Genomic DNA, 16,014 nt, shown 5'->3' with positions numbered 1-16,014 from the left:
GCTGTGGCTGGCTATGGGTGATTAATAATCATGACCAGCGGCATCTGGCCAGAATTGTCCATGATAACAGACAAGGAACACTGGCTCAAATCACATCCACATACAATGCAGGAGGTACCAGATGCATATCCAGCAGGTCAGTGCAATGTTCTTTAGCTTCCATGGGGTCTGGGAGCAGAAAACCTACAGAGTGCCCCTATTAACACTATGACACTGGACACAGCACCTCACCTAGGCTTCTGATGTTGTCCAGAATTGGTTTGAAGAGCATTCTGGATAGTTCTGACGAATGGTGTGGCCGCCACATTTGCCGACATGAACCCAATTGAGCATTTATGGGACATGATGGAGAGGTCCTTTTGCACCCTAGATCCTGCACCTATAAATATTAGAGAGCTGTGGGAAGCTATCCAGATAGCATGGGTCAACATCTCTCAAAATGTCTTCTGTCCACTTGTGGAAGCAATGCCATGTTTATTTGCTACATTTTGCTGGGTTAGAGGGGGCCCTACATGATACTAGGCATCTATCCCATGACTTTTGGCACTTCAGTGTATTTGACAATAGTGAGATCCAAGATGGTAGCAGAGTATAAGCAGCTGGAAAAGGATGAGATTCTGGCATTATATATAGACAGAGGAATTATCAGCTCCAGTAAGAACAGAGGGCCTGATTCAGAGCCGGACGCTCTGAACGAGCGCCCGCTCTGAATCAGAGCGTTTTTTTTCTATTTTTGTAGCGGCCTCTTGGACGCTCGCATAGCTGTGGGTTACCACCCACAGCTTATGCGAGTATCCATGATGATGGTCGCGATGGTCAAGACCATCGCGACCATCGGGCTTGCAACGAGACCCTTGTGGTAGGGTCTCGCCTGCCGCAAGCCCAGGAGTGCTTTTGGCTCTATCAGAGCCAAAAGCACTCCCACTGACATCACTAGTGATGTCAGTGGGGCCGGCCCCAGACGGTAGGCGTTCCCATCGACAGCACGCCTCCTTTGGTGCGAGACCCATAATGACGGCTTGGCCATCGTTTTTCGGGTCTCGCACATGCACACAATGGAGCAGCCTCTGTCGTGCGCATGCGCACTTGCCCAACATCGAACCGCTTGCGAGCGCTCAGCGCTCGCGAGCGGGTCTGAATCAGGCCTAGAGATCAACTGATCAAAGCACTCGTGGAGGCTGATCAAAATCCAGGTGCCAGATGGAACCAGACAAGCACCAGATTTGAGTCAGAGAGTCAACTTGTACTGGACACTGCAATGAATACCCGGTGGAGTTCGGGTACCTTTACTATTTCCAGTAAGGATCCTGCAGACAGACAGTAATCAAATATGTGAAGGATACAAACAATCTAACCCCCCTCCAGCTTATCCCGCAGTTCAGAGCAGCTATAGAATGTGAGGCTACAGAATTTGAGGCTGCCAGGGAGGCTGCAGAATGGCAAATTGCCAGAGAGGATGCAGAATGAGAAGCTGTTAGGGAGACTGTGGAGCACAAAGCTGAACGCCAGTACCAGCTGGAACTAGACAGACTCAACTGCCAGCCTGCAGCCAGAGACTTACATGCCCCCGCCCATAGCATTACCCTTTACGCAGAAAAGATGGAGTCTTAGCTACATGTTTCATAGTATTCAAAGAGGTTTGCAAACAACATGCACTGGCCCCTGGTCAGTGAGCTGTTTAACTGCTGGACTAATTGGTAAATCTTTGGAGGCATTTGCTGACCTCATCATGAAATGGATGGAGATTCTCTGGGAATTTAACAAGCTTTGTAGAAGAGTTTCAACATCACCCCTGAGGCGTAGAGACAGAAATTAAGAGGCTTACAATGCAGTGCCTCTGATACATATTTTGGCTCAATTTCCAACAATATTCCATCAGTGGCTTGATGTGACACTGGGGCAGATATTATGCTGGTTCACCAAGCGCTAGTGAGACCAGAGAACCTTATTCCCAGAAAGACAATTTTGGTAGAAGGGGTGGGTAGTTTACATCCTGATGTGCCCCTAGCTAGAATTTATTTAGATTGGGAATCTTCTTGTTTTATTAGGCACTAGGGCCGGATTAAGGTCTGTGGGGGCCCCTGGGCAACAAACTTGTGGGGCCCCTATATACCACCGTCCCCTGTAGTAATGCCCCTTATGCAGTGCCCCCGGTAGTGGTCCCCCTATGCAGTGCCCCAGTAGTGCCCCTTATATAGTGCCCCCAGACCCAGTACTGGTCCCCCGTTTGCAGTGCCCCTTATATAATGCCCCAGTAGTGGTCCTCCTATACAGTGCCCCCAGTAGTGCCCCCAGACCCAATAGTGGTTCTCCCTATATAACTCTCCAGTAGTGGTCCTCCTATACAGTGCCCTCAGTAGTGCCTCTTATATAGTGCCCCCAGACCCAGTGGTGGCCCCCCATGCAGTGCCCCTTATAGAGTGCCCCCAGTAGTCCCTCCTTATGCATTGCCCCCATAAGTAGTCCCCCCCTATACACTGCCCCCAGTAGTAGCCCATCCCTATTCAGTGCCGCCAGTAGTTGTCCTATGCATTGCCCCCAGTGCCCCCATGAAGCACCCCCCCTATGCAGTGCCACTTACACACACAACTAAAAACAAAAAAATAAATAAACACAACTTACGTGAAACCCCGCTCCTGACGCGACCGCCGCTGTCCTCTCCGGCTTCTATTCTCCTGCAGTATGGGAGAGACATCAGCTTCATGACGTCACTCCCATCATCACACGGGGGGGAGCTGGAAGACAGAGCTTATAAGTGAGCTCCAGCCGGCTCCCTCCGCTGAAGCAGCAGCCAATGAGAGTCTGTGTGACTCTCATCGGCTGCTGTAACAAACACACAGCTGCCGCCGGCGGCTGTGTGTTTGTCACTGTGTAGTGTGGCTGCGCTCGCTGCACGGTCTACACTACACTAGCGGTGGGGACACTAGCGGCACGTGAAGCCACCGGGTGCACCGCTGCTAGTGGGGGCCCCTCTGTATGTGGGAGTCCAGGGACGACTGCCCCTGTCGCCCCCCCTTAATCTGGCCCTGTTAGGCACTGATTTGGGAAGGATGTGCACTGAATATATTACCGATTGTGATGCTTGTGATGAAGCTGTGAACTAACCCTGTTCCATCCCAAATGACCCAGGTTGATCAAGGGAAAATGTGTACAACTGTACGTGATGATGTTAATACTTCAGGTGGAGAAAATATCCGTTTGAATACCCAAGGTTCTGAGCATGATAAGGACAAAATGTATTGGATTAGGCCTAATCCTGATGAATTTTCTGTTGCTATGGTGGAAAATAATCTTGCTGGGTCTCAAGGTTCAGAGACTGATCAGGGACAAATGTGTGCAACTCTAAGTGATGATTACTGTAGTTTATCTCCTCAGTTGGGGAAATTAATCAGGATGGTTCACAAGCTCTAGAAAATGATTAGTGTAAAGTGCTTTTAAAAACTTATTTACTAAGGAGGAAATCTTTTCTGTTATTGTGAAAAATAGCCCTTTGAATTTCCAGGTTCAAGGTCTGATGGTAGAAAATAGTGTCAATGTATATATGATGTAGAAATGTAGGATGCCTGCATGTAGTGAAGAGGGCCAGAGTCTTCCTGGACAACAAGCAGCACAGATAAACTCCTCTACATTAACCCCTGAAGATAAGAGCTGGGAGTTGTCAGTAACAATAGATACTGTAGAATAAAGAAAAAAAGAGAAGAAAACTCTTTTTGTTGGGGGCACAAACTTAATGTAATCTATTGAAACAAAGTTTATTATAATATCTTAAACATACAAACATACATTACAGACATGACACCATATATAGACAAACAAATAACAAAACATACAAAAAATAGTTGTCACACTCGATAAAGGACAATAAATAGGTAAATCCTTATGTATTCTGGTCAAATGTGGCCATAGAAAATGTTTATATTCTAATCCAGAACATGTCCTCTCAGTGTGATTCACCGTGCTCCAATCTCAAGGCAAAAAAAAATAGAGCATGTAGAATGAAGTATAGAATAGGAGAGTAAACAGACTATTCCCTAAAGATCAGTGCTCGAAGTGTGCCGGTATGTAACGGTATGACATACCGGCACTTCAAGCTCTAAGCATTTTATTTTATTTTTCAAACAAGTTTTCTGGCCAGCAGAGCTTAAAGCGGAGGTGTGGCTTGAGTCTCACTCAAGCACGCTCCGGAGCCCTGCTGTGCTGCCCCTACTAACCTGACAGCCTGTCAGTGAAAGGACAGCCCCTCATTCTGCTGCTGGAGCAAGGGGTGAAACTTCTACTGGAGCACTGCACCGTACCCATCCCATTCGCCGCTGGTCAGATCATTATCTTCGATGATCTGCAGGAAGTGGTGGAGGACGGTTCCCAATGGGCCGTCTGGCTTGGGCAGGGGGATCACCGCGGACCAGTAGCTGCTGTTGGGCTCCTAAGGAAATCTACGCACGAGGGGGGCGGAGCCGGGACTCGTGACATCAGCAGCAGCCACTCGAGTCGTTGGCCGTGCAGCACAGTCTCTTCCAGCCGGGTGCTGAGTGATCCGACTGGTAGTGGCCTTTGCTCGTCTCATTCCCCTGCATGCTGCTGCTGAAGCTAGGCTCTTACTGCCAGAGTTGCAGGGCGCTTCAGTGTACACAGGTCAGTGTGGCCTGGGGTTACCAAGCGGGAATGGACTCTGCTGCATGCAGCTCTCGCTGGCTGCACAGAGCCAGCCACCATATATGCAGCTCAGCCTGGCCCTGGTGTCTGCACTGTATGGATTATGAGGGGAGTCGGGGGCACAAATGATATGGGGAAAGGGGAGGAAGGGTCAGTGTAGGCTCTGTGTCATGTAATGTGCGACAATGCTCCAAAACAAGGACAGTGCCTGTCCCCTGCATACACCATACACATACTAGTCTATGCCTTATATGTGCACACTGCCAGTCTCCTGCTTATAACATGTACTATGCCCTATGTGGGCACACTGCCAGTCTCCTGTATATACTGTAACACACTGCCAGTCTCCTACATATAACATGTACTATGCCCTATATGGGCACACTGCCAGTCTCCTGCATGTACTATGCCCTATGTGGGCACATTGCAAGTCTCCTGTATATACTGTAACATATACTATGCCCTATGTGAGCACACTGCCAGTCTCCTACATATAACATGTACTATGCCCTATATGGGCACACTGTCAGTCTCCTGCATGTATTATGCCCTATGTGGGCACACTGCCAGTCTCCTGTATATACTGTAACATATACTATGCCCTATGTGACCACACTCCAGACGGCTCTGACAATCCTTGCGCCGGCATCCTGACCACCGGTATCTCAAAGGTAAGTAGCGGGGTTAGGAGGGATGGTTAGGGTTAGATACTAGGGGGAAGGTTAGGTACTATGGGGGGTAGATAGGTTTAGGGTGCAGGGAGGGGAAGGTTAGGGTTACTGTGCCACATGTTGCTGGAAACCCAACCAAGTAATGTGATCCTGTTGTAACATTTCTTGTGCAGTTAAGACAATGAAAGCATAGGTTGTAATACTGTAGCTACAGAACTTTTTTCCTGCTTACATTTTCAGATTTGTCTGTGTCTCCCTTTATTTTGTAGGGCTTTTCTGGCTGAACCCAAAAAGTACCTAGCAAATGCTGCATAAAATAGTTGACAATGTTTCATTGGATTCATCATCTTATGTAGAATTTTGTTTTAGACAAGTAGGGTCAACTGCATAAACAGTATTCTTGTGCAATACGTTTCTATAAACCCAGGGATGAAACTATACATACGCTGCTGGCACCCGGAGCTGCTGCTTTGTAGTCTGCTCAGTCCCGAACTAGCTTTGTAATCTAGGAACCCACCAGTACATGTGTGGGGAGCATCTCGTTGGTGACCGCTGATCCTATACTGCAGCAAGCGACGGCGCACCCACTGCTGCTGCTGCATGGTCAGCTGTGTCCCTGGAAGTCTTGTCTGACCCACGTCATCATACAGTGCAGCTAGCTGACTGCGGGCTCTAGGAACTGGTGACCACGCAAAACCAAAAATGCAAAAGAGCTCCTGTGGATACTGCAGAGCCAACAGGGTGACTATTTTAGAATGGGTTAAATTCCCCTTCATCCACAAGGAAGTCTAACATCAGTATGTACTTGGACTTCCCTGTAATTTATATTCCAGCACCAGGGCCACAACTAGGGGGGGACTGGAGGTGCACGTGCAGCGAGTGCGCTGCTGCACCCGGCGCCAATGTCCTCCAGCCCGGCGCCGCAGGGAGACTCCAAGCCGGACGCCCACTGAGATGTTATCACCAGCAGGCGCACGGCTCCTTCTCTGCAGCGCCGCGCTAGCCGGAGGCTGGAGTTCACTCCGGAACTCCACCTTCCGGCTCTCCCCACAGGCACTATGGGAGAGACGTCATGACGTCATTTCTGTGTGTGTGTATGTGTGTGTATGTGGCACTATGGGGGCTTTAACAGGGGGCACTACAGGAGGACTACAGTGGCATTACCTACAGGGGCATTGCCAGGGGGCTCTACAGGGGCATTACCAGCGGGCACTACAGGGACATCACCAGGGGGCACTACAGGGACATCACCAGGGGGCTCTACAGGTGCATTACCAGGGGGCTCTACAGGTGCATTGCCAGGGGGCTCTACAGCGGCATTACCAGGGCGCTCTACAGGAGCATTACCAGGGGGCACTACAGGTGGCATTACCAGGGGACTCTACAGGAGGACTACAGTGGCATTACCTACAGGGGCATTACCAGGGGGCTCTACAGGGGCATTACCAGGTGGTATTACCAGGGGGCTCTACAGGAGCATTATCAGGGAGCTCTACAGGGGCATTATCAGGGAGCACTACAGGTGGCATTACCAGGGGGCTCTACAGGGGCATTACTATATGGGGACTACAGGGGCATTACTAGGGGGCATTACTATTTGGGCACTACAGGGGCATTACCACATGGGCACTACAGGGGCATTACTATGGGGACATTACCATATGGCCACTAGTACAGGGGCATTACTATAGGTGCGCTGCTGTGGGGGGCATTACTATGGGGGCACTGCTGCAGGGGGCATTACTATGGGGGAATTACCATAGGGGGGGCGCCAAATTACTTTCTTGCCCTGGGTGACAAAAACCCTAGTTTCGGCCCTGCCAGCACCCACTAGCAGATACTTTTTGCCAGCTATTATCTGACCCCTTTCCTCCCCCCACCTTCCCATCCAACTCTGTTGTTTCCCCATTGTTATTCTATTTGTCACACTACAGTATTGTCACCCTATCTCCTCTCCCTGTCACTTTCTGTTCATCTACCGCTGCCCATAACCCTCTGCTTTTCCCAGTCACCCTCTGCCTCTATCTGCAACCCTGTGCCTTTCCCCATCACCCTGTGGCTCTCGCCATTACCCTCTGTTCATCACTTTCTGCCACTGGCCGTTAACCACTGCCCATCTGCCTATGTTCATCACCCTCTGCTGTTCTCCCTGTGCCTCTCTCATCAACGTCTGGACATCACCCTCTGCCTCTGGCCATTACACTCTGCCTGTCAAACTCTGCCCATCACCTTCTGACCATCATTCTTTGCCTCTGCCCTTCACCCTCTGCATCTGCCCGTCACCCTCTGCCAGCAGACCCATCTGTGAAGCCTCTGAGGAGCACCACTGAAATCAGGTCCTGTTGAGTTCAAAGGGGGCACATATTATTAATTGATTAAAGGGAGCATAGATTATTATTATTTGGTCAAAGGAGGCACAGATTATTATTAGACACTGGGGTATTTTATTTGTATTGTTTGGTGGTCATATGACACAATACCATATAGTATGTTTATTTAGCATGGGACCTAGAAGGCTTGTAGCCAAAGCATTTTTTGCACCTGGACCCACCACTCACAAGTGACTTTGGCCCTCATTCAGAGTCTCTCGCAAGATGCGATCGGTCGCTTGCAAAAAGGGGCTGGGTATGCAAATCAAGCAATCACTCTTTGCGCTGTAAGGACGCCCTCTATGTCTTAGTGAGTGATGGCAGTTAGCGTACGCTGGACTATAAAACCTCCCACCTGTCACTCGCAGCACACGTCATCTCCGGGAAGAGTCTGAATAATCGTGAACATCGAGGGACATCGGAGCTGCTCGCAGGGCTTGGGGTTGACCTAACCTACCCCAAGCACTGCGAGCAGTTCAGGCTAAAAAACAACCAAGTCACGTGTGCTATGACGCTACTTTGCTAATTATGCACACCCATTAAACGCTGTTCTGACGGTCAGACACGCCTGCGTTCGCACATCCACACCCCCGTTCACAAGCACCTTCCCCGGTTACCACCCACAAACGGCACTATCTGTCACTCAAAGCAGCGACCTGAAAGTGGCTTGCGAGCTAGCAAAATCAGATCGCAAACGAATGACTTGCACACGTGCACTGCGCATTATACGCATGCGCAGATGTGCGATTATCGCTCCCAGCGAGCGAGCGTGCCCTAACAAGAGACTCTGAATGAGGTCCCTTGTGCGGCTGGCAGAGCCATAACTCAATCTCACTCAGCCACACTGCGGACTCCTGTAAGGTTCTGCCGCCAGCCTACGTGTGACCTTACTGCCTCTCGTCACCCACCGCTAGTGCTACCCTGACAACCTTTCTGTGACAGGGCAGTCCCTAATACAGGCCACCGCGGTGACTGTTTGTGCGGCTGGCTGAGCCCTGGAGCTCGTCCCTGCTTCTTGGCCTGCTAACTGCTGGGGCTTCCCCCCTTACTTGTACCACATTTGCTGCCACTGGCTCCTGCACTGCTCCACTCCTCACCACTCTTTCGGATGGATCTCTCTCTACTCCAACTTTACAACACTCAGCCAGAGTCAGACTGCCTCCTTCTCAGCTCTGTGTGATGCATGGCCACACTCATATTAATATTGAGACATAGGTTCTACTTACACCACTGTCATGACTTCTAAATTTTCCATACCCCCACTTCAAAATTCCCACTTCGACCACTGCTAAAGATAATATATGTCAAAGATATGACAGAAAGAAGTAGTTGGTTTAAAAGAACTGCACAGATTGAGGAGTGAGATACTACTGTGAATTCATCTGTAAAAACATCGAATGATATTAATGAGTGTTAACCTCCTCAGTGGCACTTATAACAGTCAGAAAATTAAGGATGAGTAGTAGTCATAACGAAAAGAGGGAATCAAAAATGCCATGCATCTGCTTTCAAATCTCATTGCTTCAAAGGTATCGTCCAGAGGAGATAATGATGAGAGTACACATATATGACGATAATTGATTCATAGACTACACATAGTCGCCGTCATATCCTCTGAGCACTAGGGATATTCTGACTCAGGAAATATCTAAACATCCAATGTGTTCAGAATTAGATTGATTAAAGAAATTTCAGCAATTTCACAGTGATCAAGCCAGCAGAGGCGAAACGAGGTAGCATCTCCGTTCCCGCTGTGCGCACAGCGAGCGCTGTCACATGCCAGGTGACTCCTTATTTCTCCACTTCAGCCACACCAGGTAACAAACAATATGTACCTTGTTACATGAATGCTGTTGAATATCGGGGAATACTTACCCATGGAACACAGGATCCAGCTTGTCTCACAGTAAGGCTGCCATGTGATTCCACACTTTACTGATCTTTCTCTGGGTGCTTCTTATTACACAGGCACTGAAAATTACCATACTATCTGTCTATTGAGTCAGTGTATAGGACATATATATTTTTTCCTATATCACAGGCTCAAGCATTAGCTTCAGTCTATACTTAAACTGGATACACTTTTATTTATGACATTGTCATTTTGATAAAATCATGGTTAAGGCATAAAAACATTGTGTGTGATATACAGACCTGTTCATGACCCTAACATATGGGGTTATTTCAGGTCAATAATTGATCATGCTCCTGACAATCTGACCACACTTTTAACCCTTGAGTGATTACTTAAGAAGCATTATTATAGCAGTGGATTTTCTTGCCATCTCCATTGATTGATACTGTATCTACTGAGAAATGTGAATGACACTTATGAATGACACAGGTGCACAACCTATGTTACCACCATAGATAGATACTGTATTTATCGACAACTATGAATGTTGATTGATAAGAGATATCTGTGTAAAATTTATAGCAACTATTGAGACATTAAGCAGGACTTATGATGGTGTAACTATCGTCGATTGTTAATGTACCCATTGAGAGCTGTGAATGGCACAGACATATAATACCCATGCATAAGCAGTGATGATGAGAGATTATGCAGAGTTCTTTATTACAACATTTTTTTCTCTGTGCCATCACTAATGATCGATATTATATTTTGAATGTTTCTGTTAGAAGATACCTACGTCCAATTTGTGGTAATTACTGATGAGATATTGTGCAAAATTTATATCAGTATTACTACCATCGATTGTTACTGTATTTGTTTTCAACTATGAATGGCACTGACATATGATACCTGTGGTAATTACTGATGGAATATTTTGCAATATTCCTGTTATAACATTTTTTCTTGGTGTCACTACCATTTGATCGATACCGTATTTACTAACTATGAACGGTACTGACAAGTGACACCTGTGCTTAACTAAAGGTGATCACAAACAGCACATTATATGATACATTATAGCCATTGAGGTCGCTATTCTTCAATCCAATGTGCTGGTGTGAAATTGCTGAAATTTCTTTAATCGATCTAATTCTGAACACATTGGATGTTTAGATATTTCCTGAGTCAGAATATCCCTAGTGCTTAGAGGATACGATGGCGACTATGTGTAGTCTATGAATACACCAGTGTATATATATTTTGAGTCCATTCATAAGGGTACCTGGCATGTGTAAACGAACAATGTTTTGAAGTATTTTAGGTATATATATGATTTTGTACCCCCATATTAGATACATGTGTGGATTATAACAGACTTTAGGTGAACCCTACTGTCTTTTTTCGCTCTCTCATCGGCACTGGCCCACAGGAGCCGGGCACAGTATGACCGACAGCAGAAGCACTTATCAAAGTGGATCAATTATTGTCATATATGTGTACTCTCATCATTATCTCCTCTGCACGATACCTTTGAAGCAATGAGATTTGAAAGCAGATGCATGGCATTTTTGATTCCCTCTTTTCGTTATGACTACTCATCCTTAATTTTCTGACTGTAATAAGTGCCACTGAGGAGGTTAACACTCATTAATATCATTCAATGCTTTGACAGATGAATTCACAGTAGTATCTCACTCCTCAATCTGTGCAGTTCTTTTAAACCCACTACTTCTTTCTGCCATATCTTTGACATATATTATCTTTAGGGAATAGTCTGTTTATACTCCCATTCTATACTTCATTCTACATGCTCTATTATTTTTTGCCTTGACATTGGAGCATGGTGAATCACACTGAGAGGACATGTTCTGGATTAGAATATAAACATTTTCTATGGCCACATTTGACCACAATACGTAAGGATTTACCTATTTATTGTCCTTTATTGAGTGTGACAACTATTTTTTGTATGTTTTGTTATTTGTTTGTCTATATATGGTGTCATGTCTGTAATGTATGTTTGTATGTTTAAGATATTATAATAAACTTTGTTTTAATAGACTACATTAAGTTTGTGCCCCCAACAAAAAGAGTTTTCTTCTCTTTTCCTTTATTCTATACTATTGTAACTCTAGGGGAGCACCGCCAACTTTATTTTTTTATGGCATTGACCTTAGTGAATTTTTTCATTACAATTCGAGCATTATGATCCATTGCCATACAATTTCAAGTATTTGGCTATAGACAACAATAGATACTGACCAGGCAAACCCCCCTCTCACACACAGCCACTGTAAACACACACAAACACACACACTGAAACTGCGTAGATGATAAGTTGGACGATTTGATGATAAGTTGGACGATTTGAATGATAACTATATCGTTATAGTTTATCGTGTTCAATATTGTCCAGTGTATGTGCGGTGAACAATCAACGATGCTTGTTCCAGCGGGTAGTTGAAGATGTCGTTCATCGCCTGAACATGCAGGCCAACCTGACGATATTTGTCAGGTTGTGTATGTTCAGGGATGAGGGAGGGTGCCAGCACTGAATGATATCTTTAACGAAATTGTTCAATGCGTGTGCTCAATATCATTAACAACATTAAAGACATTGAGCCCAGCACTGCAGGGGAAACACTAGACGATATCGCTCATGGAGCATATTGTCTAGTGTGTACACAGCATTAGTCAACCCCTCTCCATTCCTCTCCTCACAATGAGAAACTTTCCAAGACTGAAGCCTTTCAGGTCATTCAGCAGACTGATTCCTCCTCAGATACAATGAGCAGATGGGCAAGTCAGCTGCACCAGGAAGGTGATCCAGAAAATTGCCAGTTGTACAGGCAGGAAGATTTCCCAGATTGGAGTTACTGGCAACTGGTGGCATTGCCTGGGATAGTAAAGCCTGTTGCACTTGTTACTGTGGATATTGGGGAACCTGGTATGGTTAGTTTTGTGCTTGAAATGTAACCTCTGATTGTAAGGTAGAAACAGAGGAGGTTGGGCCCAAACATTTAATGTCTAACCCTGATCTCACCTGAATGTATTCCCAATATGTTTCTTCTGGGGAAGGGAGGTGCTAGCTGTAGCTACCTCTGCCCAACTTCTGTCACACAACCCTGGCCAGCATGGAGGGGGCTCTCCAAGCCCCCTGGGGCTGCTGGATAAAGACATCAACGAAATTCTAGATGACAATGCATTAAGTGATAGTGTAAAGAAAGAGAGGGTGCCAGAATGTCGGCTGTCCTGTTGAAATCTACATCCCCTGAGTTAGAGACCCAAACTGAAGTCAAGGATTTTAGAGATATGGTGCCAGGTTGTACATTTACCATAAGAACAAACAAAGTTGTTGTAAAAGACCTCCCTCTCTCTCCTGATATAAATTTCAGGGAACTAGAGATGTACAAAGTTTGCTTCCAGGTGCTGTATATGGAGTCCATAGCCGCAGTGTTAGGTAGAGAGTTCCCCTCATTCACCCGTATTTTCCCAGGCAGAAGAACCAGGGGAAACAAACGGTAAGCAGACCCTCCTCAGAAAACCAGCATTTCCTGTTTTTGTGACAACTCTGGAAATCATGAAAAAGGAAAATGAAGGACTGCTGCAGTTAGGGGTGAATCAAACGTCCCTCAACCATTGGGCTGACCTAGTGGTGCTGATCACAAAAGAATGTGGAGGTATTTGAATCTGTGGGGTCTATGGATGGTTAAGTGATGTCTATGGATGGTTAAGTGATGTCAATATGTTTGATGCCTATCCCATGCCCAGGATATAGCAATTGCTAGGAATTGTGCTGAGCCAGGTAACTGGGCCAGGGGACCACTCCCTTACTTTTCCTAGAGAGGAAACTACTCCCCAACCTTGTGAAGAGGTGGTGAGTGGTGAGAAGGGGAGACTGTGACATTTGGGTCCCTGCTCCTCATGCCCATCGTAAGAGAGAGGTGTCATGGTTCTGACCGGAAGCAACAATGAGATATGATATTTCAAAACCTGTGTGTGTGTTCAATGGTTATGCAACAATAAGGTTGCGAAGGTCTTGAGAGAGCTCTTTGCTTTTAGCCAGCGTGAAATGTTTCTTGTGTGACACCTTGGTAATGAGACACCTTTTTGTAGGCCATCATTTGGGATTGAACCAGTTTATATTAATTTGAACTGGCAAGGGGCAGAATTGCTTTTTAATTACTGCTAGATTTCAGCTGGTGTCTTGGCTTTCCATGCCTGTTTGCACTTCTCTTCTTCATGTATTCAATACTTTTTGTTGACTTTGTCATTTTACATTATTACACATAACTTCATTTATGGACATCTATGGTTTGATTTCTGTGCATGTGTGGATTGCATGGGTAGTTGCTGACATTTGGTGAAAATTTCATTACAATAGCCCCATTACATATATATTTACTGAGAAAAATGTTGATGTGTTCAATACTTATTTTACCTGCTGCATATGCCTATACATGCTATCGGTTAAACCGAGTGAAATTGATATTATTTATTATTGCTGTCATTTTGAGTGTACCATCTGGGAGGGATCTGATAGACATTGTCTGCTCTTAATACTGTATTTTATTTAATCATAGTAAGCTGTGATGCAGTTGTTAATGCCATGACAAAGATTATGCCAGTTTTTAAAGAATAATGCTGATTCACTGAGTATATATATATATATATATATATATATATATATATATATGTATATATATATATATATAACCCCCCATAAAAATCCTGCATTTGCCCCTGACTTATGTATAGTCCATAGTTGATGTGAAGGCATTAACATGTAAACTGTTACACAGTGAAGAAACTGTCTTATTTATTAAACTGGTGCAGTTCCATTTTTAAACATGTGTATGCAAGAATATTAGTACAGTGCAAAATTGGCCATCACATACCAGTAAAACTAAAAATATCCGCACAGTATTGTAGGGGAGAAAAAAACTTTGAATAATGACATCAGGTCATTTGCAATGTGGGCGTGGCTGTATTGTACCTTCTGGTGAGTATAGGAGTAGGTGTGGGATTGGATATAAATACCTGCATATCCACTGAACAGGTAAAAAGGCAGTTCAACTTCCAACAGAGGAGGGAGACTAAGCAAGGTAAGATAAAGCTATTTATTTCATGTATAAGAAATGCTCTATCTGCGGCAATAACTGGAACATGTCAATGCAGATTACCTTTCTGTTGCTTGTGGATATTTTGCAGATCTGCCTAGATGTTTTATATGGTGATCTGATCAGTTCCATTAACTTTCAATGGTTTTCTTTTTAAGAACAGCTAATAATAATGATGTTAATAATAGTAATACTAATAATAATGCTACTAATAATACTAATAATAATACTAATACTAATAATGGGCCTGATTCAGACCCACTCGCGAGCGGCTGTCCGCTCGCAAGTGGGTCGATGTTTTGGACTGAGCATGCGCACGACGGAGGGAGCTCCGTCGTGCGCATGCGCCAGACGCGACGAGCGAAGGAAAGTCCTTCGCTCGTTGTGTCCGATCAAAGGGGGCGTGCTGTCAAAGTTGATTGACAGCACGCCCCCTTTGGTAGGCGTGCCGGGGGCGTGCCTCCCTGACGGGGGCGTTCCCACGGGAACGCCTCCCGTCAAAAGCCGGCCCACTGACATCACTAGTGATGTCAGTTGGAGTGATTTTGGCTCTGATAGAGCCAAAATCACTCCGGAGCTTGCGGTTGAAAACCTCAACCACAGGCTCCGGCTCGCAGTTTCGATGGTCAAGACCATCGCGGCCATCAAACTGCACGCTCGTATAGCCTGTGGGTGGTCACCCACAGCTATACGAGCGTCCAGAAGGCCGCTCCTTTTTCATGGAGGCCGGCCCTCATTCAGAGCGTGCGCTCTGCTCAGAGCGTACGGCTCTGAATGAGGGCCAATAATACTAATAATAATAACACTAATAATAATATTATTATTATTATTATTAAGTGTTTATGATGATTAGATAATACTTTCCAACTTCTGTGCAGAAGGAATCCCCTTTGTATCCTAATACAGCAGCTGTGATAGCACTATTATGGTATTGCAGCAGGAGGCATCACACCTCCTGCATTCATTACTGTTCATTACTGTTCTGAGCTGCATCCATCACACAGCATTGGAACATCTGCGTGATCTTCTGCTGGCTGACGAACGCAATTGCTCCAAAAGATGCCAGGAAATCTCTGTCAGCCGATGGAGATCATGGTCTCTTTCCTCCCCCCCAACGGTGGCGACACGCCACCATTGGAGGAAACGTAGACTGTCACCATCCTCTCCCTGCCCAGAAACGGCAGAAGACAGTCAATCACTGACAGTCTGATGCTGCTCTGCGAGCAATCACGCAGGACCCGTACTGCACATGTGCAGTATGGGTCTTGCACTGGCGCAGAACAGCACAATCGGAGATGTGCGCTAACCATGTACAGTACGTTTCTGAATTAGTCCCATTGTAC

At 45.8% G+C, this 16,014-nt stretch overlaps 1 protein-coding gene across 1 annotated transcript in view; it reads left to right on the top strand.

Annotated features, from left to right (window-relative positions):
• Positions 1 to 578: 578 nt before the first annotated feature.
• The window catches only part of LOC148525062 (carbohydrate sulfotransferase 9-like), an 89,435-nt gene continuing 73,999 nt past the window's right edge, over positions 579 to 16,014 (top strand). The window contains exons 1-3 of the mRNA XM_088471187.1: positions 579 to 654; positions 3,182 to 3,307; positions 4,528 to 4,632. Coding sequence (XP_088327313.1) covers positions 579 to 654; positions 3,182 to 3,307; positions 4,528 to 4,632 — 307 coding nt within the window. The remainder of the gene's footprint in view (positions 655 to 3,181; positions 3,308 to 4,527; positions 4,633 to 16,014) is intronic.

Source organism: Taudactylus pleione, unplaced genomic scaffold (genome assembly GCF_031769625.1).
Source record: "Taudactylus pleione unplaced genomic scaffold, aTauple2 ptg000113l, whole genome shotgun sequence".
Lineage (NCBI taxonomy): Eukaryota > Metazoa > Chordata > Amphibia > Anura > Myobatrachidae > Taudactylus > Taudactylus pleione.
This window is presented reverse-complemented; position numbering and strand designations above follow the sequence as displayed.